Source organism: Natator depressus, chromosome 2 (genome assembly GCF_965152275.1).
Source record: "Natator depressus isolate rNatDep1 chromosome 2, rNatDep2.hap1, whole genome shotgun sequence".
In the NCBI taxonomy this organism is placed as follows: domain Eukaryota; kingdom Metazoa; phylum Chordata; order Testudines; family Cheloniidae; genus Natator; species Natator depressus.
The window spans coordinates 199392035-199417654 of record NC_134235.1 but is presented as its reverse complement, the minus strand read 5'-3'; the positions used below and the strand labels follow the sequence as shown (position 1 = coordinate 199417654).

Sequence of the window (25620 nt, the reverse complement as noted above, 5' to 3'; positions counted from 1 at the left end):
ACTGGAATCTAAGGTAGATCAGATTTAAAACTAAATTAAGGCCAGATGTCCAGAGAAATTTCCAGAAAGAGCACTGAATTAAGGAAACTTGTCACCCAGGCTTAGCTGAAGAAATAACTTTGTTTTGTCTATTGGGATAGGTACCACATTATGAACATTTACCACACCTATAGCTGATACTATATCACATGACTTCCATTCTACCAGACACTGCAACATCACAATATATCTGGGAGCTTATGGTTTAATTCGAGTCAACACGCTGCAGACATAGAAGAAAAAAAAATATTGAAGCGAGAGCTGAAGATGCACAGTAGGGAAACAGCCTTTAGTCAAGGAAAATATTTTCAGAATGACTGTTACTCACGAGTGAGAAACAATGCAAATATTTGAAATAATTGTTTATAGCACTTTATTTTAATAAAGTACTGGTTAATTTGTCAACATGTTGTTTCTTGGGTACAGGAAAGAGAAGGTGACAGATTGGAGTTGGGGAGAAGGGAAACCAGACAGTTCTTGATTAATCAGAGCTGCCTACTCACATTTGCCTGCACAAGCAGAATTAAAACCATCAAAGATGTTTTAATGCTAGAGCTCACAGACTGTAGTGAAAATAATGTGGCCTGACATTTTTAGGGCTAAAGCAATAGGGTCGAGGGAAGCATTTAGTCATTAAGAGTTCTCTGGTCATTTGCAAAGATACCAGAGTTCTGTTCTGTCTGAGTGGAAACAGTTAAATAACTCAGAACTATTACATCCTGTCGGTTGCTTGGCGGACCGCATACTGTGACAGCTGCAAGCTTTACATCCTCTTGCAAACTGACATTTTACACACATACCAAGTGCATCAGAGTGTTCAGATTGTTCTCGCCATTAGACTTGGAAGCATTACGGTTGTTTAACAGCAATTAAACAGGCAGTATTTTCTTTGTAGAGAGGCATGCCAATTCCCCCTCATTTGCCTTTATGATTATTGGAAAGTTTACCTTTTATTTAGTCTCAATAGATTCACTTATCTTTGTAAAGCGCGTTGAGATCTGTTGATGCAAAGCACTGTATAAAAGCGGGGTATTATCATCTTTTTATTTATTACTTTATTATTGATGGGACTGGAAGATATATGGCATCTTTTCTTTCATAGTTGTGGCTGCATTTTTTAAACGGGAGCACAGTTAAAGAAACAACATATTTGATAAGCCAGTTCTCATCCCCAGAAGGAGCACACAAACAAGGGAAGTTGGATAAGCTCTGCAGAAATTACACTGAAATGTACATATAATTCTGATTCCATCCCCAAAATTCTGAAGCTTCAAGATAAGCAGGTCTGATATAAGCTCAAAATGGGAGTCAATTTATCCATGAATTTCTGACTGTCCATGGATGTTTCTTCCATATGTCTGGTGCAAGACAGACATGTTCTAACAGGATGGAATTTTAGAAAAGATGAGCATAGCCTATACTGCTCCAACCATGAGCTTGCATAAGGATGAGAAAGTCTGGATTAACCAGACACTTCACCCCTCTGAAAAACTCTGCTCATGATTCTTTGGTGTATCTGTAGTAGAGGCAAAGCACTTATTAAGGTTCCAGATAACTCCACTGTGTCTCAGTGAGTTCTTCTGTCATCCATGAACCTAAAGTCCCTCTCTCTCCAGCTGTGATCTAATCTTCATCTCTGGCCGCTTGATTTCCCTGCATTTGTCTGTGAACAAAGGTGAATTCTAAGAGTATCTGGCTGGGAGACAGTTTGGTCTACTGGACAGAACACTGGCGTAGGAGTCAGGCAGCTTGGGTTCTAACTAGAAATGGTTGGGAAATTCTCAGTAAATGTTGTTTTTTGGTGGGGGGTCAGAAAATGCCTATTCATTGAAACATATTGGCTTTGACAAAACTTTCTCAGGTCCAGGATGTACTTTCTGGTAGAAATCACAGAGAGAGACCCATTCCAGAATAGCCAACAGCCCAGTGGCCAGGGCACTCATCTGAGACACAGGAGAGGCAGATTTAATTCCCTGCTCTGAATTAAGCAGACTTGAACTGGGATCCTTCCAAATGCCAGGGGAGTGACCTAACCGCTACAGAGTCAATCTTGCTGACTCAGTGAATATTTAACTATTTATATAAGTGGAAAAATTCCACCAAGAAAGATGGAGAAGAGAGTGAGAGACTAACTCTAAAAGCCTGAGAGATTAGGGCACTTGCCTGGGATTTGGATATCCCTGCTTTGAAGCAGGCAGAGCAGAAACTTGAACCTGGATACCCCATATTCCAGGATGAGCACCCTAATCACCGCCGTAGGTGTTAGTGTGTCTCTCATTCTCATAAAAGTTTGTTCTAATGGAAAATGAAAACAAAGATCAAAACCTCAACATTTTTCTGAATTCTTCTTTTTCAGCCATTCCCAATTCCAATACCATCTCTTCCACTGACTTGCAAACTTCCCCTCTCTACCTTCCACTGTCTACCTTGTCTATTTAAACCAGTGGTGGGTAACCTGAGGCCCGTCAGGGTAATCCGCTGGTAGGCCACGAGACAAATTGTTTACATTGATGGTCTGCAGGCACAGCTGCCCACAGCTCCCAGTGGCTGTGGTTCACCGTTCCTGGCCAATGGGAGCTGCGGGAAGCAGCGCGGGCCGCAGGGACATGCTGGCTGCCACTTCCCAGAGCTCCCTTTGGCCGGGAACGATGAACCGCGGCCACTGGGAATTGCAGGTGGCCATGCCTGTGGACGGTCAATATAAACAAAACTGTCTTGCAGCCCGCCAGCGGATTACCCTGATGGGTCACGGGTGGCCCGCAGGTTGTCCACCACTGATTTAGACTATAAGCTCTTCAGGGCCGGGACTGTCTCTTAATGTGTTTGAACCTAGCATAGCGGGGGCCCGATCTCAGTTGGGGACTCTAAGGAAAACAGTAAGAATTATAGGAACACTAATACTGGGCTAAGTCTCTTAAGGGAAAGGATGTCATGGATAGCCAGCTTACATGGCTTCCCAACAAACCTCTGAGATACTTTTCTAGCTATAAGGAAAGAAGTACTTGTGGCACCTTAGAGACTAACAAATTTATTTGAGCATAAGCTTTCGTGAGCTACAGCTCACTTCATCGGATGCATTCAGTGGCTGTAGCTCATGAAAGCTTATGCTCAAATAAATTTGTTAGTCTCTAAGGTGCCACAAGTACTCCTTTTCTTTTTGCAAATACAGACTAACACGGCTGCTACTCAAACTTTTCTAGCTATGTGATAAATTCATTGGTTCTCAATCTTCTTGAATTGGTTTGGATGCAAGAGTTTCTTAGGATCAACACAAACATAAAGAGCAGGATTGCCAGGTAGCATGCAAGCCATCCTGATCTCAAGTTACATCAGGTGATGATCTAGCCATGGCACCTGAGTTATATAAACCTAGATCCTCCCAATTCAAATCCACATCCTACCCAGTTAATGACCTATCTCACAACCAAGTCAAGGGAACTGCACAAGGGATTAATTTGGCCCACACGGTGTGTACCCCATCTTATGTGTATGTTACCAGCTGTATGAGTACTGATGATTTTAACACCTAGTGTACTACAATTATACCTGGATATCCTTCTATAGCTTGAATAATGCTGCATGCAAAGAGCCTATCTTACTCTGCATTTTGATGAAGTGTCTGCTCAAGAGGATTAGTTAGCCCTAGAAAAGGCAAAAAAAAAAAAATCTGAAAACTTTTTTGTACTCAAGAGACTTGGAGAATCCGTCCAATTAGCACTGGGTCCAAAATCCATCCCAAAGATGTTCTATGAAGAACCACTGTGGCTGACAGATAATTACAAAGGCAAAATGTGAGGGGTGAAACAACTGCACACCCTGGATACGGATATGCATGGCACTCTTTTTTAGGTCAGTCATTTCTGCTTGTTGGCCCACTGGCCTCTGAAATGTGTTCATTCTTGCCTTTTTTTAAAAAGTCTTTTGAATTGTTTCCACTCCCTCAGAAGTCACTTCCAATTTTCACTTCTCAAAAGTCTTAGATGGTCTGGGGGGAGTATTCTCATGCCTCAGCCAGTGAGGAAAACCTAACCCAAAAATCTATCAAGATAAACTATCAAGTGATATAATCAATAAAAAGAGAACACAATTGCAACAATCCAACTGAAGCAAATGCTATAAATGTTTAAAATATTATACAGCAACAATAGCAAAGAAAATATATAGTTTTAAGGCTTGTACCTTGAAAGAAACCAATAAGACTTCCAAAGCTTCCTGTGGAAATTCACAAGACGAGTATTTATTGTTTTCTCTGAGTCGCCTGATACTTAACACCCAAAACAGTTAAAATTTATGAAAACCAAAGTAAAGCATTGTTTATAGCAAGAAAGGCTTTGTAGCTTTCAAAGGGTTTTAATTGTTTATATATCCTCTCTTTAACAATTCAATTTATACAATTGGAATATTTATCAGGATAAAAGTCAAGCTCTTTCAAAAATAAATGCTGAAATAACTTGGTGTTAAAATGCATTCTTAAAGCACAGACAGGCTAGACTGTACCTAGCCCGTATGTGGGTAAGCAAGACAGGGGAGGTCAGAAAGAACCTCTCTCCCTGACTCTTACACTTATATAAGAAAATAAGGGCTGACCACAGTTTTATTGTGTGCTCCTGAGCATGAGGACTGCTTCTGTGTAGCACGGTTACAAGCAGCAGTCACCCTAAAACTGGAAAGGCATAGGCAAGGCCATGGCGGTATTCCTCTCCTTACCCTGGAAAGGAGCATATGCTGCAGCTTCTGTAAGAATTTCTGCAAGGGCACTCCCTAAGAACACCTGGAGGCCTAGTGCACAACTAGGATACAATGCCTCTGTGAGATGCAAAGGCTCACAGGCACTCTTTGCAAAGCTCTGTCTTAATGCCAGAATTTAGCCCTAAAATGTGCAAAAAAGAGCCTGTTCCAACTTACTTTCAAGAGTATAACTATCTGTATTAAGAGTGAACAGAATACCCAAATTATTTATTCAGACACTTTTAGCCACAAGAGGACCCACCACTAGCTGGTTAACAGAATGCCTGTATTGTTCTTTGATCAGATCTCTGAACATTACTGTATGGCCATTTTATTTCACTACGCCACAAGCCATCCCTTGATCATCACTAAAATCGGTGGTGCTTAACTTTTAATTGCTTGGGATTTTACATATTTAAACTGGTGGTTCCCCAACATTTTTTGTTATGCATACTTGTCGTGAAACCATGCTTTGTTTAAGCCTCTCTCCGGATTTTATACCCTTTTACTCCACATAGCAAACTAGACATGTAGCCATTATCTTTTTTAATACATATTATTTTTTTCTGGCAGCACTGACATAGACATACAAAAAGCAAATTAAAGTAAAAATGTGGGTGATAATACACACGCATTGTTCCATTTGATCCTTCATTTTAGATGCAAAGAATTCTGAAGCTCAGTTTCGTTGAACTAGTTTTGCCAGCAGTTGGAGATATACACCTTTTGGCCTGATCCAAAGAGTCTTTCTATTGACTTCATAGTAATAAGGTGATATGCTGCATGCTCAGTTTTTCTGCAGTCTGCTCCGATTTCTCGCCTTTAATCTGCGAACACTCAACTCTGGTTAGTGCTGACCGTCATTCTGGCCAAAGACGCATCTCTACTCATCCCTTGTCAGTTCTTTTTGTGTTGGCCAGAGAGGTCACTACAAAGCGAATTACTAGTCGTGTACTCATGGCATCTATATCTATCTAAGATCTTTTTAGTACCACTATCCCCGGGATGAATGTAATGTTAGAACTTGAGCTAACATGTGTGATTATGCTGCCATGACAACTGATGGAGATTCTCTTTATAGTTCATGCAGCAAAGGCATGTTTTTGGAACAGAAGGGTTTTGAGTTCTATCTGTCACCACCACTCATGCCGTTCAAACAGTTTAGCTGAGAACTGCAATGTACAACACACGAAACATCTCTTATTAAGCCACGTACACATCCCACTTATGGTTAACTTACCATGTCATTATGTTTTCAAGCCCTCTTTCCTTTACCTCAGGGAATGTCTATACTACCCGCCGGATCGGCAGGCAGTGATCGATCCAGCGGGGGTCGATTTATTGTGTCTAGTCTAGATGCGATAAATTGACCCCCGAGCACTCTCCCATTGACTCGCAGGCAGAGTCGACAGGGGAGCAGCAGCAGTCGACTCACCGTAGTGAAGACACCACAGTGAGTAGGTCTAAGTACGTCAACTAAGTTGCGTAACTTAGATCAACCCCCCACCACCACCCTTGGTGTAGACCAGGCAGTAACCCATGAAGTATGTGGAAGTCTATTACACCATCTTGCCAGCTTGTGATTTAGAAAAATATTACAATACCGTGATGGTGGAAACAAAATTATAGTAAATGATATACTTACTTCCAGGACAGTCCATTGTTCCACAACAATAGCATCATAGCCCTGTATAGTTTTACTGTCTTCCATGGAAAGATCTTCAAAGACAAACACTCCATCTGTCAAGCCCTGCATGGAATCTGCTAAAACAAGAGGTTTCTGTAAGCTGCATGGTAGACACCTTACACACAGCAAGGCATTTTACTTTGTTAATGATCAAAATCTGATCTTTTCCCCCAGCATGTTAATAAAAAAGGACACAGGCGGAGACCCCCATACATTACAGTTCAGCTAAAGTGAATGAGACTAATTCATCTTGTAGTTTTAAATAATACCCTTGATTCTGTAAGAGCAAGGTTCCTGATCACTTATGCGTTCATGTGTTTATTTTCAACAACATAACTACTTCAGTTTGAACATGCAAAATGAAATATGCCCACGTTAGGCCCCACACCAATGGGACTGCTCACATGCTTAAAGTTATACACATACTTATACGCTTATGGATGAAGACCATATGACATAATATTTACTGCCAAATTTTCACAGGCCTCATTATTTATGCTTACAATATTAACGAATACATCTACTAGTCCACACAAGTCATGTAATCCCACTGCACTTGCAAGTGCAATTACCTAATCTACATGCACAAAGTAACTATTAGCATATGCAAATTAAGGATTGTGTGAGAGCAAAGATGTGCTCACAACTATTGCATGAATTATGAAAGTACTTTGATCACTAGGGCCAGTGTCCCCTACCCCTTTTCAATCATATATATAACTGCATGTTCAGCCTTTCTTTTGGTTTTCATAGATCGTTACTAAGTAATTTTAGCAGCATGTTCTCCTAGGCCTTAGTCATGTACTCATAAGTAGAAGTCACTAACCAATTCCTTTCTTTAATGTTTTGCAGTATGTGCTCTATTAAGGAGCTATTTTGTAAGATACACAATTGAGAAGCAATTGAGTTACTGTTCCTTGTAAGATAAATAATCTAAATTATGAAATAATCAACATATATTTTAAAAACGATTACAAAAGATTACTCTGTGTATGATAGAATGTACTGTGAATTATTTTTACATTGCTTAGTAAAACATGTTTTCAGCCAGCCTGCCTTAAAATAGCTCCTAAATAACACATTTATTTTGGATGATTGATTATAAAAGATCTTGCACATGTTTTCTCTCCCTGCAAAAAAAATGACATTTTATAGCATAATTTCTTTTAATTTTTAATTAAATTATTTTCTGCACATGGCCATAATTTGTCATTTTGGAGTGGAACCAGATATGCCCGAACAATAGATCACACAGAGCTGATATGATAACTAATGAAAATCACACACATCCAAAGAAAAGCAAACCTAGTGATGGATTCTCCATAGAAGAGTGACTCCAAGGGCACATTTTGTTCAGTAAACCTGTTATTAAAAGGTTTTAGTAGTTGTCATATTTGCTATTGGAAATATTGCAGGTAAACCATACAAATTAGAGCTAGAAAAGACGTTTTCAGTCTGAGCCAATGCCTATATTTATTGTGTAGTGCCTTGTCAAGGCTCCTATCATTTCCTTTAGTTGGGGTCTTTATTCATCTACATTTACCTGGAGGGAACAGAAACTATCCACACAGCATTTCTTTGACAATTACACTTACATGAATGTAGAGCTGACAACCCATTTGGACAAACCCACTGGCCTCTTTTAAAGGCCAATGATAAAACCATGGGCTCAACTGCTGCTTTTTGTCCATGGCTCACAAAGGAGGTGATGTAGAGCCACGCCATTCAATAGGAGAGCCAGGCATCACAGTACCCCCAGAACTCCCAGACATGCAGGGAGCAAGTACACCCACTGCTGCGCCCCTGACATATCTGCTTGTCCATAACAGTCTGCCTTGCTCTGATCCCATCTCCTTCCCACACCCCCTTTGGAATGTCTTGAACTCCCGGGGTGCTAGAAAGATAGCACTGCTGCCTTCAAGGGAGAACACATCAAAAGTGTGCCCAGCTCAGGGGTGGGCAAACTTTTTGGCCCGAGGGCCACATCTGGGTGGGGAAATTGTATGCAGGGCCATGAATGAAGGGCTAGGGCTGGGACAGGGGGTTGGGGTGCAGGAGGGGGTGCGGAATGCAGGAGGGGGCTCAGGGCAGGGGGTGCGGAATGCAGGAGGGGGCTCAGGGTAGGGGGTTGGGGTGCAGGAGGGGTGCGGCAGGGGGCTCAGGGCAGGGGGTTGGGGGCTCAGGGCAGAGGGTTGAGGTGCAGAAGGGGTCCGGCAGGGAGCTCAGGGCAGGGGTTGGGGTGCAGGAGGGGGTGCGGAATGCAGGAGGGGGCTCAGGGCAGGGGGTTGGGGTGCAGGAGGGGGCTCAGGGTAGGGGGTTGAGGTGCAGAAGGGGTCCGGCAGGGAGCTCAGGGCAGGGGGTTGGGAGCTCAGGGCAGAGGGTTGAGGTGCAGAAGGGGTCCGGCAGGGAGCTCAGGGCAGGGGGTTGGGGTGCAGGAGGGGGTGCGGAATGCAGGAGGGGGCTCAGGGCAGGGGGTTGGGGTGCAGGAGGGGGCTCAGGGTAGGGGGTTGGGGTGCAGGAGGGGTGCGGCAGGGGGCTCAGGGCAGGGGGTTGGGGGCTCAGGGCAGAGGGTTGAGGTGCAGAAGGGGTCCGGCAGGGAGCTCAGGGCAGGGGTTGGGGTGCAGGAGGGGTGCGGCAGGGAGCTGGGGGCTCAGGGCAGAGGGTTGAGGTGCAGGAGGGGTGCAGCAAAGGACTCAGGGCAGGGGTGCAGGAGGGGTTCAGGGTGTGGGCTCCAGCCTGGTGCTGCTTACCTGGAGTGGGCTTGCAGCAGTGCGCAGTGGGGCTCAGAAAGGCTGCCTGCGTGCCCTGGCCCCATGCCGCGCTGCTCCCAGAAGCGGCCAGCACCATGTCTCTGCGGCCCCTGGGGCAGGGAGGAGGGGGCAGAGGGCTCAGTGTGTTACCCTCGCCTGCAGGTACCTCCCCCAAAGCTCCCACTGGCCGCAGTTCCACATTCCTGGTCAATGGGAGCTGCGGGGGCAATGCCTGCAGGCAAGGGCAGTGCGCGCAGCCCTCTGCCCTCCCCTCCCCCAGGGGACGCAGGGATGTGGTGCCGACCGCTTCCGGGAGTGGTGGTCGGGCACCCCCTCCTAAGTGGGACAGAGTCAGCCATCTGCTGTCCAGACTGGGAAACTTGAGAAGTGTGCTGCTTGCCTGGAGCTAGAATTCAGGATGTGACGAAGTGTCTGCCGAGACTGACCAAGCCCTCGGATCGTTACCCCTTTCTAGTTCTCCATGTGGGCACCAATGATATTGCCAAGAATGACCTTGAGCAGGTCACTGCAGACTATGTGGCTCTGGGAAGAAGGATAAAGGAGTTTGAGGCGCAAGTTGTGTTCTTGTCCATCCTCCCTATTGAGGGAAAAGGCCCAGGTAGGGGCCATCGAATTGTGGAAGTAAATGCGTGGTTGCGCAGGTGGTTTCGGAGAGAAGGCTTTCGGAGAGAAGGCTGGATTCTTTGACCATGGGATGTTATTCCAGGAAGGAGGATTGCTAACGAAGAGAGGGAAGAGCACCTTCACAGGCAAGCTTGCTAACCTACTGAGGAGGGCTTTAAATTAGGTTCGCCAGGAGATGGAGACCTAAGCCCTGAGATAAGTGGGGAAATGGGATACCGGGAGGAAACACAAGGAGGTGGGTGAAACAGTGGAGGCCTCCTGATTCATACTGAGAAAGTAGGGCAATCAGCTAGTTATCTTAGGTGCCTGTACATGCATGCAAGAAGCCTGGGAAACAAGCAGGAAAAATTGGAAGTCCTGGCATAGTCAAGGAACTATGGTGTGATTGGAATAACAGAGACTTGGTGGGGTAACTCACAGGACTGGAGCACTGTCATGGATGGGTATAAACTCTTCAGGAAGGACAAGCAGGGGAGAAAAGGTGGAGGAGTTGCACTGTATGTAAGAGAGCAGTATGATTGCTCAGAGCTCCGGTATGAAACTGGAGAAAAGCCTGTTGAGAATCTTTAGGTTAAGTTTAAAGGCGAGAGCAACAAGGGTGATGTCGTGGTTGGCATCTACTATAGACCACCAGACCAGGTCGATGAGGTAGATGAGGCTTTCTTCAGACAACTAATTGAAGTTTCCAGATCACAGCCACTGGTTCTCATGGGGGACTTCAATCACCTTGACATAGGATCATAGAATATCAGGGTTGGAAGGGACCTCAGGAGGTCATCTAGTCCAACCCCCTGCTCAAAGCAGGGCCAATCCCCAATTTTTGCCCCAGATCCCTAAATGGCCCCCTCAAGGATTGAATTCACAACCCTGTGTTTAACAGGCCACGGCTCAAACCACTGAGCTATCCCTCCCCACATCTGCTGGGAGAGCAATACAAGAGTGCACAGACAATCCAGGAAGTTTTTGGAGTGTGTTGGGGACAACTTCCTGGTACAAGTGCTGGAGGAACCAACCAGGGGCGGTGCTCCTCTTGACCAGCTGCTCACAAACAGGGAAGAATTGGTAGGGGAAGTAGAAGTGGGTGGCAACCTGGGCAGCAGTGACCATAAGATGGTCGAGTTCAGGATCCTGACAAAATGCAGAAAGGAGAGCAGCAGAATATGGACCTTGGACTTCAGAAAAGCAGACTTTGATGGGCAGGATCCCCTGGGAGGCTAATATGAGGGGCAAAGGAGTGCAGGAGAGCTGGCTGTATTTTAAAGAAGCCTTATTGAGGGCGCAGGAACAAACCATCCCGATGTGCAGAAAGAATAGCAAATATGGCAGGCGACCAGCTTGGCTTAACAGAGAAATCTTTGGTGAGCTTAAACACAAAAAGGAAGCTTACAAGAAGTGAAAACTTGGACAGATGACTAGGGAGGAGTATAAAAATATTGCTCGAGCATGCAGGTATGTACTAGGAGCTCCACCTATTGAAGCTACTAAAGGTACGTCTACACTTCGAGCTGGAGTTGTAAATTCCAGCTCAAGGAGATATACCCACACTCGCTCTGATTGAGCTAGTGCACTAAAAATAGAGTGTGGCCAGAGTGGCATGGGCAGCAGGAGGGGCTAGACACCCCAAGCACATTCCCAGCAACTTGGACAGTTATGTACTTGGGTTGGCTAGGCCATCCTGCCGCTTGCACTGCCACAGCTACACTCTATTTTTAGCACAATAGCTTTATCAGAGCTAGTGTGGGTATGTCTCTGTGAGCTGGAATTTATATCTTCAGCTCAACATTGTAGATATACCCTAAGTATATACCCTAATGTGCAAGCACGTGTGTGATCTGGGACATAACCATCATGTCTCAAGTCGAGAAAAATAGCCATGCAAAATTTTGCAGGCCACACAACAAGACTCTCTTTTACAATTCCTACAGTAGTCTGCAGTAGTTACACCATCTACCATGCCAGCAATTTAACTTCTCCCTGATTCCTGTGTGTTTTACTCATCTTTCAATAATCTCTTCATTAGTGTGATTAATCTCTTGGAAGTCAGTGTATTACATTCAAACAGTTAGTTCTCAAATACTGTTAGCAAGCCCTGTGCTGCAATCAAACATTGGGCCATTTCCATTAGTAATGGTTCATTGGCCACACAGCTGGTCATGCTATTAAAAGAAATCCTGTTTCGATTTTGTCTGGTTCATGGTGTAATTTTCCTCTCCATCCTCCTAGCTCATGCAACTTCATTCTTTCTCAGAGTGAAGGCTCAGAATACAAAGGTTAAATCACCCTCCTTCACCAGCAAATGGTCCATTATCATTGCATTTTTTATTAAGGTAAAGATTCTCCCCCACTGTGCACAATAAGCTATTTTCACTCGGCTGTATAAATATTTGATGCAGATCTGTTGGCAAAATGCTGCTGTAATGTTCTTGCTTGTGATTTAAACGAAGGGTATGGAAAAAGATTTCTTATTTTATCATGACAGCTATACTAGTGCGCAACAATTTCCCCACTGTTGTCTTTGAACTATTAAGCCACCTCATCCAGGAAGCTAACCTTCATGTTGTTATTGTTTTTACTGAGTGAAACATACTGGCATAAACTCTACTTGGCATGTGATCTGTGTGTTAGCCTTTGGCTGAGCTCTCTCTCTCTCTCTCTCTCTCTCTCACACACACACACACACACACACACACACACACACACAAACTCAGCATAAGTGACAAGAATCCCAGCCACATTAGCTAATTATATAGGGAAATAATAGGCCAAATGCATCCTGGGCCAACTCCACTGAGGTCAGCACAGTCACACTAGCAATGATTATTGTCCAGTGTGACCAGTAATGTCCCAAACATTTTGTTTTTCCAAGCAACTCTTCTATTTTGCTTTTGGTTTTTTTTGCACATTGTAGATATTTTTTAAAAGTCCAAAAGTTGGAAATTCAGAGTTAAGGTAACAAGCAAATGTAGGAAAACTAAGAATTTGGAGCAGTGGTCCTCAAACTAGGGCCGCCGCTAGTTCAGGGAAAGCCCCTGGCAGGCCGGGCTGGTTTGTTTACCTGCTGCGTCCGCAGGTTCAGCCAATCGCAGCTCCCACTGGCCGTGGTTCGCCGCTCCAGACCAATGGGGGCTGCGGGAAGCAGCGCAGGCCGAGGGATGTGCTGGCCGCCCTTCCTGCAGCCCCCATTGGCCTGGAGCGGCGAACCGCGGCCAGTGGGAGCCGCGGTCGGCCGAACCTGTGGATGCGGCAGGTAAACAAACCGGCCCGGCCCACCAGGGGCTTTCCCTGAACAAGCGGCGGCCCTAGTTTGAGAACCACTGATTTAGAGGACTATAAATCAACAAAAAACCTAAACAACATAAAATCTGGAAATACTCAGCTAAGATATCAAACACCAAGCTTAACTCTGACCCATTTGCCTTCATCTAGCCTCTTCTTACTGGTGGAAGAACTGCACTAGCTGTCACATGAAAATCTTTGTATATTATATATGAATCACAATAATATGATCTTTTGTTCTCCAATGACATAACCTGCAGCTACACTTCCAACCTTCCTCAAGTACAGGAGGATTTCAAGCCCATCTTAGAAGGGCAATTAGAATATGGAGGGCCCATAACTCATTAGTTCTGAATGAATATAGAAAATTTGACTTCTGACCTGTGTTTGGAATATGAGGTTTCTGACTAAGACTGGGAGAGTAAATGGGTAGAGTCAAGTGCTATCATCTCATGGAGAAGCAGGGACACCTAGATGTTTTGTTTCAGAGTAGCAGCTGTGTTAGTCTGTATCCGCAAAAAGAACAGGAGTACTTGTGGCGCCTTAGAGGCTAACGAATTTATTAGAGCATAAGCTTTCGTGGGCTACCTTTACCATGAAGGTAGTGAAGGGGCAGGCTTCTAGCTGCTACTTAGTGGGTTTAGCCACAGTTTATACAGTTTTCTATGGCCCAGAATTGAAAGAGATTAAGGATAAAGGGCAGAGTTAAGGACAGTGTTGGCACAATACTGACTATTTCTAAGCCTCGTGACATTTAGGTTGAGTCAACAACAATGTTCTAAATTCATTATTTCCACACTTTTTTCTTGATTTTCAAATTTTTTGCTTTCACAATAATAAAATTCTAATAATATTGTAAATTAATGGTCTGTTTACAACCTTTACTCTAGCTTAACTCTGGATCTGGTCATTTTTACACAGTTCTAAACTAACTATACTATTCTGTTTGTTTAGAACATTTAAGACTTACCCTCTAATCCCTCTTCACCGCTGTGTGTAGGCATTTTCCAAGCACTCCTCAACATGGTATCTGAGTGCATGAACCTCCCCCAGAGCAATATTATGTAAAAACACTTTTAATGTTTAAATAACATAAGAATACTTTTCATATGCTGTGTTTAACAGTACACTGATGAGGGGTCAGGAATAAATACTTGCATTAAAAAGCAGACATAGTTGGGCATATCAGGCTCAGTGACTCATACTTTATAAATTTCAATTTTATATACACAAAATAAATGACCATTTGTTTCTAAGCAAGTTAACTACCAATTACAGGATTTGCCAGGAAGCTCTGAGAAATCATTCCATCATGTGAACTTTGGACCTTCTCTTTGCTGCTATTTGCTGCAGAATGAAAAATTAGGACTGACTGTTAATTTCCCAATTGAATTTTAACAGGATAAATTAATTTTCTTGTGTTTTATCATTGGCCAAGAGACTTCTGCCAGCAGCAAAAGAGGAAGAAAACCTTCTGGCAGCAGTCCTTGTCTCAATTTGCCACAAAATCAGCGCTTGTGCCCCTAAATCAGCGCTCTAGCCAGTGAGTTAATACTAAGGAATGGCTAAACAAACTCAACGAAGTCAGTAGAATGTGAAGGCACTCAGCATTCATAGGATCAGGGTCTTACTTCTCTAGTCTTGAGAGGACTACTACCATATTCTTCCAAGAAAGTTAGTTTGTTGTCTATGACCTGCACATTTCTTTTTTGCCTTACATTTTCCCTCCGTTGGCCCGTCTTTTCCTTTCCATCCTTTCTGGGTCCGGAACACCCCTAAGTCAATATTGTACTTCTCTGTAACAGGGCTGAAGGCTTGACTTTAAGTAAAGCATTGTGGCCAAGTATGTTCTAAGTACTGGTTATGGAACCAAGAGAGCAGGGTTCAAATCCTGGCAAAGATGCTTAATTTTCAAAACAAAACCACCCATTTATTTGATCTACTCTTCTAACTATAACATCAACAAAACAAATGAACCACCTCAATTTTCCAGCACATACTCCAGATCGGAGAAGGCAAAGTAAAAGAGAGATTATATGTACATTTTGTAATTTTGTGAAGTACTCAGGTGATGGGTGCTGCATAAGAACCTAGACAGACTGATTAGATAATGGATAAACAGAATCAGTAGTGTCTTTGCAGTCACCTACACTCAGACCCAGAAGCAGTGTACAGCAGGGCAGTTTATAGGAAATGCCTCCCTTAGTTTATTTCAACTGCTTTAAAATGTTGAGATATTATTTCAGGAGCTGCTGTGGGGGTGAAATCTACAAGTAATCTGCACGTATGGTATGTGATTCCAGAGTGTAGTTAAAAAAACAGGCTACTCTTTGTTAAAACCTCAAAGATTAAAGATCAAAAACTGACTCATGTAAATAAGCAGAAGCTATCTATGTTTCCATACTTCGGTGAATGCAGAAGCATCTCTACAATGTACACAAAATATAATGCATGATCTCAGGTTTCCTCATTCAATCACCAAAGTATTTCCTGTACTTGGTATTTCCATCACTGAAATAGGTTGATCAAAACCAAAATCTGCTTTGGCTTTTATCCTAAAAACACCTATCAAATGTCTTCTCTTCAACTACAGTAAGCCCCTTAAAAGGAAAAAGAGAAAAAGAGTCACAGGGTAGTGCTTTCAGTAAATTCCATACCATTTACCATTCCAAGGCTGAAGATGGCGTTCACCAGCAAGCCTCCTTTCCTGAAGTGATCTGTCATATGCTCCAGCCAATTTGCTTCTAAGCTGTTGACAGTCTGCCCATTCCTGGAGATCTTCATAGGAATCATCACAGTATAGTACTGGCTGCATCTTTGTTGGGTCTTTGGCTTGTTGAAGATAGCAAATATTTCCACTGCTAAAAAAAAGTTTTTAAATAGTAATACTAGAATAAACATATTGTGATATCATTATTGTTTCCTATTATAACTATCATAATCACATCCTTCCCCTTTTGTCTGCTTGTTTTTCTATAGTAACTCTTCAGAGCTGGGTCATCTCCTTTACGTGTTTATACAACGCCCAGCACAACAGGGTCCCAAATCCTGACTGGGGCCTTATCATAATATAAGTATTTACTAGTTGTAATATGGAACTCCCTCTCAGAGGGACAGTCGACTAGCATAAATAAATAACATAGTGGAAACAAATGAGCATTACTAGTAGAATTTATCATCGTAGAATTAATGTATTATTAGCAAATTCACCCAAATTGTATACTTCTTTGCCTCTGTGTAAGCGCCACAAAGGAGATAGCTACTAACTGTGATATCAAGGACATAGCTCAAATCTGAGATCTTACTGCAAATTTAGGGCAAGTTACATTTCCAATGATGTGACCTTCCACTAAAGAAGTAAATAACTTATTTTGGTGTTATATGGGCTGCACACAGAAATGGCAAGTGGGAGAGCCAAAATCAGGAATGTACAGTGGATCAAACAAATTTTGAGGCCAAATGGGTTATTTAGTTGATTTACTCCGTGTCTGAGAAGAGGCAAAGCAGCAAGAGATGAGCAGATGAATAGGGAGGAAAAATGGAATTCCGAAGATCCTTAAAGATGAGGACATTAGCTAGATACCAGTGTGTGTGATGTAGCTTCCAGCCCACCTGAGGAGCGACGAATTTAAATCTCATCATTAGGTAAGTCTCTGTAGACAACAAAATCATCACAGACATCTGCAGTACTGGGGCTAAGTGGAAGTTAAAGAGATAATCAAAATTCCCAGGAAGAAAGAAACACTAAACTTAACAGTAAAATTTCTACAATGAAAAATATTAATATATTGTTATTTTACATATTAGTGGCCCGATTAATGGCCCAGTGAAGTCAATGGTAAAGCTCCCATTGATTTCAAACACAGCAGGAATGGACCCCAATTGAACTGATATTTTTTTAAAGGAAATAAAAATAATAAAAAATTCAGGCAGCCCATTAACTTGGAAGTATCTCATATTATATTGTAAACATAATATCTTCTAATCCCAGGTGTTACTATGAGAGAGTCACTCTGACAGTTCTTTCTCATGGAGGTCTCATCATGGAACTAAAAGAACACAAAGCAAACAGGGACAATTTAGAGTAAGTCACTACTCAATGTGAACAACGATGGTGGAACTGGGTTCCATGGGATTATAATGCCAATGACTTAGCTAAAGCCTGGTTGAAGTAAGCATGGTGGGGAGCGAAAAGGGAATGAAGGCTTAATCAAGTATAGAGAGTGTACCTCAGAGAAGAGCTCAATACTCTCTCTATATAAAGGAAGGCTGGGAAACAACAGTTGATGAGTCCTGGAGGAAGGAGATGCAGAGAAGAGACATAACTCAAAATTAATACCAGCAAAGGGAACGTTAACAGGAATTCACTCACTACACACCACTTGTTTAGAAAGAACAAAGTGATGATAAGGTGACTCAAAAGGGTATACTACTCAAAAAACCATATGAACAGAGAACATAAATAAATCAGGAGAGATGTTAACTATCTGGAGATAAACCAGGACATGATTATTAAAGGTAGAAATAGATGGAAAAGGTTTTTTGTGGATATGATAACTATAACACTTTTCAACTTGGAAATGAAGGGAAGTAGGGAGGTAGCTATTTTGATTTGGTTTTGAGCTGTGCAGGTCTGATCCTACACACATTTGTGGTCAATTGGATTCTTTCATTGGCCTTAATAGGCATTAGACCAGGCCCTTGATGACGTGAGTGAAAGTGTAAATGTAGGCACAAACAATAGCAAGAAAAATCTGGTCTGGTTTGTAATCAGAACTAATTTGATACCAAAGAAGTCCTGTCTATACTTGAAAATAGACCATTGTTGACAATGACTTTCAGCAAAGTGTAAAAAGATCAAAATCCTCTTCAGTACAGTTTCAGAAAGCATGGTATTTTCTGAAATGCTACTCAAAATATTTTATCCTGGTTACACGTGCACTTAAAATCATTTCCAATCCAGGTTTGGAGGACCCCTTGATGAAAGCCATTGTCAATAATGGTTCAATTGTTGACAGGTATACAAGCAGAAAGGACAAAGATTCTGAATTTCAAAAGCCATAAGAGAAGTGAGGAATGGAATTCAGTGAAGAAAAAAAACATAAGAGAGAAATGTTCAACTACTACTACTATTATTTGTGTAGCTAAGTTGGGGGTTGGCTCTTTACAGGTATAAAAATAAACATGTTGGCTCAAGAATGTAACAATAGATACAGATAATAAAGTCAAGAAAACAACTTCTACATAAGGGGGGGATTAGCTAGGTGACAAAACAAAGGCAGGTGGGGAAAGCACTTGGAAGAATTTCTTGTGAGAAAGTAGTGTATGCCTGTGAGTTGTATAGAACATTTGGCAATACATACACATGAGAATAGAAAAAGGTCAATGTGGATAAACAAAGACATGCAAAGAGTAATAAAAAATGAGAAAAAGGCATATGGGCTCTACAAAATATTAGGCAAAGACACAAATCGGCAAACGTAACAATGACATTGTAAGAGTGTAAGAATGAGAAACACAAAGGGTTCATTTATATTGCAGCTGGAGATGTAATTTCCAGCTCAGGTAGACATACACATGCCAGCTTTGATTAAGCTAGAGCACTACAAGAGTAGTGTAGCTACAGTGGCAGCACACGCCAGCTGCCTGAGTACAATCCCATCCAAGACCCTACATAAGTACTTGAGTGGACAGACTACCCTGCCGCCCATGCCGCCATGACTACCCTGCTGTTTTTAGCACACTAGGTCAATCAAAGCTAGTGCAGGCATGCCTACACAAGCTGGTAATTATACATCCAGCAACAGTGTAGATGTACCCTAAATTAAATAATAAAATGAAGACTGCACAAACTGTAACAAATACTACAACCATTTCCAAAAGATGAATTCAGGAGAAGAAAAGTCCAAGAGAGAGCAGAGAAAGAAAAGGTGAAAGAAAAGGGAGACAATGCAAAAATGATGCAGGGATTCTGTGTTCACAAGGGTGGGTGCAGGATTGATGCCAAAGACTGAAATTCATTTTCCAGGGAAGAAAAAGGAAGTGCTGAAAGAACTCACTGTCACTCAAGAATAATAAAGAAATCAGCTATATGGTGGCGACAATATATTTGGAAAAATCCAGCTACAGGTGAGTTACTTCATAAAACTGTCTTCTCAGATCCCCCTTTTTGGAAAATGGAAGCATTACCAACCTGTACACTGGCTGAGAAGTATTCTCAAATCAGAAAGCACTCAGGAGAAAGAAGTTAAACAAAGGTCAGCAGAGACTGAGAAACTGAAGATCTTGTCTAGTGAATCAGCAGCTGGGGTGAAATTTTGGGGGGTTTCAAGAAGGCCTTAAAATAAGTTCCACAACTAAAAGTTTCAGTACAATTGTCAGAAACCTGGGCACAGATGAGCTATCTCAGAGTCTGAAGATAGATGGAATTAGGGAATGGAAACCGTTTGTGCCAGACAGACAAGTGGTGCCCTTCAGGAAACCAGATTGGAACCGGTTTTTCCTCACTTTATGTATCCAATGTCCTGGATAAACTTCATAATACATTGTACAGACTACAAGAATGGGAAAATGCAGTAAGAGGCTCATACAATTCAGTGTAGAAAAATGTAAAGCTAAGGAGAATATAAAACATGGGAAGTGAGTATTCTCAAAAGTACTCTTATGTAAGAAAGAGAGAGTAACTTGCCTGGATGAACTGGATGTACCCGTTATTTAGAAGCAGTTGTAAATGCAAACACAGTGCTGAGATGCGTAAGGGTCTAATACAAATCTGGATAAACTATTCTAATAAGAGACAAATGTAACCACTTTGGGATATACTTTGGATAAATCTGGCAGCTTTACTGTCCCACAAACAATGAAGAAAGTACAGTAAAAGGTGGCCAGTTTGAGTAAGCCCTCCCCCCAACCTAGTTATGTAAAAATACAAAAAAATCAGGCCAATATTCTATGGAGGAGGCTAAGAAGTCACTCTCACAGTCAGATACAGAATCCTGAGAGAAATAGAACAGTTTGGATGAGCTTATGTAAAATATACGGCATGGGAATAAACTACAACCAAGGAGATGATGGTTCCGAAAATAAGTTAGGTGGAATTTCATTATATAAAGTAATAATTAATACCAAATGGACAACTAAGCAAAGCAGTAGTGTAAAAAGTGTTTTATAAGAAGCTAGACAAGATAGGGAAAAATATTGTAAGGTCTAATCGTTAATCATGAGATTCAATTCAGAATAATTTGGGAAAAGGTAAGAGTACACATTTCCTTCCCCCAATGACACTGTGTATTTCTAAATTGTTCTAACCCGTATCTTATTTGTAATTGCAGGTGAAGTTATTGAATTGCAATAATTGCAGGTGAAGCTACATAGAAGTAAACAGATAAAATAGGGAGTCCAGTCGCATCTCCCTGCCAAGATATTTTTTTTTAAGTGGTGAAAAATGGCCCATTTAAAGTATAGTGTGCAACTAAAGGACAACAAAACAGACACAGGAAAATAGTTTATGATGAACCTCCCTCCACGAACAAATACATAAGAATAAGAAGATGAAAATGATCAAGTGTAATGAATTTATGAGAATGAACATTTACCATGAATAACTACCCCTTCCCACTTACTGCTATCTGACCCTGTCCTAACTGGAGATCTGCAACTACCATCTCCACCTGTCTGAGAATCTAGATCCTCTGTGTTCTCAGAACTCTTGGGCTGGTTTATTTTCTGCTATGTGTTCACCTACAGTGGTGTTGACACACACTGAAAGGGTTTGAGGACTGTCCCATTTGTGACTCAGAACTGTAAAGCCTACTCAGGCACATTATCATCTTTTCAGATGGGCAAGTAGCAGATGGAAATCAACCAAGCTCAGGAGCTCTGAGGACTTCAATACCACAAGCAGGGAGCAGTAGCAAACAAATCCAGATGAACAGCAAGCATATGAACTTTCCACATGAGAAAGAGGCAAAAATAAGTTAAAGAGGGAAGCCCAAATCTGAAATGACAACTGCCCCCTGCAAACGACAACCCCACTAAAATAACACAGAAGGATGAACCTAATTGGTCAGAATGGAGTTGCACCTGATCGTCTGTTGCTCCTGTGAATGCCTAAACACTTATGATTAAATGATCATGAAGTGTGCAGCCAAGTTGAAAAGTGGGTTAAAAGGTTTTATTATTCATAGTGTGCATCTTTTCCCTGTTGCAATGCTACATTCACTTTTCCAAGATGCTGTGAACATAACAAGGGCAGTTTAAAACTTGCTTGTTCATATCAAAGGTCACTACAGTACTTACTTCCAGTAAGTGGTTCTGCACATAATGCTGATGTGTCGCTTTGTGCTACCCCTTCTTGATTGTCTGTTGCTTCTCTGAGTCTTGGTGAAACACTTGGGCTCTCTCCTTGAAACTGCTCTCCATTCTCCCCTGCAGAGTTTAAGCTCAGATGCTCAGTAACTGGTTCTTCCCCTCTTACATCCCCACTGGGCTCTACACTCTGGTCAACATTTTCCTCACTTGGGGCTGGTGCACTGCATCCATTAGCATCATCTGCTTTCTTGCTATCCAATGAAGCGTGATTCTCTGAATAGTTTGATGCATTTTTGACATCTTCTGGTTGTGCAGAGTTGTTACTGGTGGGTGCCACAGTGGTGCTGGCCTGGGAGTTCACCTGGGAACTGTACTGAGGTATAATTCCAACAAACTTCAAGCCTTGACTTGCTGCATCTTGAATCTACAAATCAAAGGAGATTATGTTTGAATTTGCATGTTGTCTTATAGGACTAGACATATTCTGAAAATAACACACTTAAAGGGAACTAGCATGTAATTTTACTATTTCATCTGCTACTATAGGAAATTCTCATAATTAGCTTTACATAAAATGTTAAATTCTAGAGAAACAGAATGACAAGTTCCTTCAACTGTCTGTGAAATGTGAAAATCAAAAAAGAAAGAGAAAGGCCTATGCAATAACATGCATCGGATTTCTTCATTGGGAATGAATATCTGTGTTTGAAAGGCTTTATTTATGACACATTACCAAATGTAGTTTTGCCTAACCCAAGTTTTATAGTGCCAGCTTAAAGACATTTGGAGTTGAGGAGCAGAATGTTATATACTCTGTTTACTCGATGGATATGCAAGTGAAAGTCCCACAAATTCCCTGGGCTACATATACATCTTTGTTAGCTCCTTATTTTAAACTGAGGAACAAATGACGAATTTTCACATAATGAGAGTACAAAGAACAAAGTTATTGTAGTACATTTTTAGTATTTGAACTAGTTCTAGAGATAGAGATACATTTGGAGTAAAAATGTCTGTGTGGATAAACAAAGAAAAATAATGAATAATCATCTTTGGAACCCCCCTTCAGGTAGTTGAAGGCTGCTATCAAATCCCCCCTCACTCCTCTCTTCTGCAGACTGAACAAGCCCAGTTCTCTCAGCCTCTCCTCGTAAGTCATGTGCCCTCTCCCCCTCATCATTTTCGTTGCCCTCCACTGGACTCTCTCCAATTTGTCCACATCCTTTCTGTAGTGAGGGGCCCAAAACTGGACGCAATTCTCCAGATGTGGCCTCACCAGTGCCAAATAGAGGGGAATAATCACTCCCTCGATCTGCAGGCAATGCTCCCTCTAAAGCAGCCCAACATGCCGTTAGCCTTCTTGGCAACAAGGGCACAATGATGACTCATATCCAGCTTCTCATCCACTGTAATCCCCAGGTCCTTTTCTGCAGAACTTCTTAGCCAGTCAGTCCCCAGCCTGTAGCGGTGCATGGGATTCTTTTGTCCCAAGTGCAGGACTCTGCACTTGTCCTTGTTGAACCTCATCAGATTTCTTTTGGCCCAATCCTCCAATTTGTATAGGTCACTCTGGACCCTATTCCTACCCTCCAGTGTATCTACCTCTCCCCACAGCTTAGTGTCATCTGCGAACTTGCTGAGGGTGCAATCCATCCCATCATCCAGATCATTAATGAAGATGTTGAACAAAACTGGCCTCAGGACCAACCCCTGGGTACTCTGCTTCTTAAAATTTTAGATAAAGATGAATTATGAGAAAGTGTAGGAATGAAATTGTAAGAATGCAAGAACAATAATGAGACTGTACAAGTAATAACAAATATATATGAATGGAGCAGGAAGTAACAGATGGAAGGTCCAAGACAGAGCAGCAAGAGACTGTTGAAATTCTCCTTCTAGTTAAACAGGCGCAATGCTACTGACTCAAACTCCCATTGACTTCAATCTGTTTGCACCAGTAGAATTGAGAAGAGAACCAGGAGAATAAGCTAGACTTTTAAAATGTCAGGGAGAGAGGTGACTGGCTGCTAATTCATGCATCAGTATTCCCCCTCTCCCCCGCCCCCCTCCAGGAGAAGAAAGACACTAGTGACTAGTGGATTTCTGGTGCATATTCTTAGTTATTTTGATTTAAGCAAAACCCCAAATTATAAAAAGAAATGGCCTCAGAATATAGGAGTTCTTCAGCCTCAGGCTAATACTGTGTTTTCAAGGCAAATAATCCAGCCGAATCGGAGCATCCTGGTTATTCTCTACAGTTCTGATTAATATGAACCTAAATAAAAGCAGCTCAGGTTTTTCAATTGCAAGTGAAAGAATGAATTATCCATTGAACCCATCACATTAGTTCTACAGCACTGGGAAGTGAGGTGGGCGGGGTAGAAGTTTGAGATTTTATTTAACAATTTTATTTAACACTAAAAAATAAAGAGGAAGCTCATTTCTGCATTTTGCCCCCACCCACAGACATTTTTTATGAATCATTATTTCCTGAGAATCACATTACTGTGCTGAATATATACACAACCTACAGGTGACATCTGATCAACACAGAGAACTTCCTCTTTCAAACGACTGGGATTTTTCATGTTTAATTAACTCTTAAAGAGTGTGATGGTAGGAACTGAAGCATGGTTCCCCAGGAAACAGGGTGACAGTCAGCAGGGTGAGTTTGCAGATGGACAGGAGCTGCTGACTGGAGTGAGGCTCATTGCTAAAATGGAATAATTACCACAGCGCAATCTCGTCTCAATTAACAGGAAAGTAAAAATGCTATTACAGTGGCCTATTTAATAGAAGAAAGCCGGACAGCATTAGAGGGCTCTATAAATAAACTGAAGCATGTTATTTGTATTGGGCTAGAAGAAAGTCAGCGCCTGACTGGCTTGCTCAGTTGATCCAAGTGCATGCAAACGATATGATGCACTCATAATAGCCTAATGTGTCTGACTCCTTGTTGCAATTTTACAAATACTTGTAATACACTCATTATTAGCAAGTGTTACAAAGTCTCTTCATCTTCCAGTGCTAATCTAAACTGCATTCGTATAGTAGAATGTCAGATCAGCTAATTATAGTAATTTAACTAGTAGGCAGCTGCCAGAGTTTGAGCACAGTACAGGTATAATAATTTACTGGTCTTGGAACACTGGTTGTCACCCCATAGCAGGCTAACGCACACTGTGCACTGAATTACAGCAGCATTCACAGGTACTGCAGCAAGATCTCAGCACATCCAGAAAAGGTGTTTGTTCTTAGAAATATCAGTTCTTGGAAAATGGCTTTTGTTTTCAGAAGGGACAGAGGGGAACTGAGGATAGACTGATATTCTCATCATGACCAACCTAGGATTGTAACCATATAGTAGAGACTTAAAAAAACCATGTAGAATTTATTTCAAGGCACTTTACAAATAAATTAATCAGCAATAAAGCAGTAACCAGGATATAGTGCCTTGTTTGAAATCCCATTGTACATGGTCCCAATAAAATCAGTGGGGCAAGCATCTAATTAATTTCAATGAGGCAGGGATAGTGAAAGTGTTACACTAGCAGTGCAATGAAAGGTATTATACATCAGCAGATGTATCATTTTACTGCAATAATGCTTCCTCCCCACTCTCCACAGAAACGTGTAGGAGCTGACCCTTGGCACAAATCAAAGAATCAACTCCTAACATTTTACATTTCCAAAATGAGGCAGTTTTTATTTAGAATTTGATTTTATTTTTAGAATCCTACCTAGAGCCCTAAGAAATGTAGGTTTTGTTGGCCTAGTGGACTAATCAACTTAAGCCATCTGCGTGGAGTCTTACAACCTCTGGGCCATGATTGGACTGATGCATTTTCAAAACAGCTAGTATTTATTGAAATCTCTCATATTTTGAAAAGTTATTACTGCATTTATTCAGTAATTATTTTTCAAATATACATATCTCAAACTTATATATACACATCAGGTCATTGGGGCTTACCATGCTCACCCTTATTTTAAGTTTCAATTACCCACTGAACTTCATTGCTCAAATTTTAAACCATTTTTGAAATCAGAATGTTTATGATGAGTTCAAGCAACTTGCAGCATAGGTTCTGTTTCATTTTATTTGTTGTTGTTTTTAAAAATAGACAGTCACCAACTTCTCCAACCCCCACTTCTTTTGAGCTTGAAACCATGGATGCCAAATTT

General features: G+C 41.8%; 1 protein-coding gene across 4 annotated transcripts in view; it reads right to left on the bottom strand.

Annotated features, from left to right (window-relative positions):
• Nucleotides 1-25620, bottom strand: part of RFTN1 (raftlin, lipid raft linker 1) — a 112321-nt gene that overhangs the window by 23090 nt on the left and 63611 nt on the right. For 2 of the 4 annotated variants that reach the window (XM_074943310.1, XM_074943309.1), the window contains exons 5-7: nucleotides 21424-21859; nucleotides 15783-15986; nucleotides 6413-6531 (exon numbers count right to left, since the gene is read on the bottom strand). In XM_074943310.1, the coding sequence (XP_074799411.1) occupies nucleotides 6413-6531; nucleotides 15783-15986; nucleotides 21424-21859 (759 nt within the window). The remainder of the gene's footprint in view (nucleotides 1-6412; nucleotides 6532-15782; nucleotides 15987-21423; nucleotides 21860-25620) is intronic. The other 2 variants (XM_074943312.1, XM_074943311.1) reach the window with 2 other exon arrangements.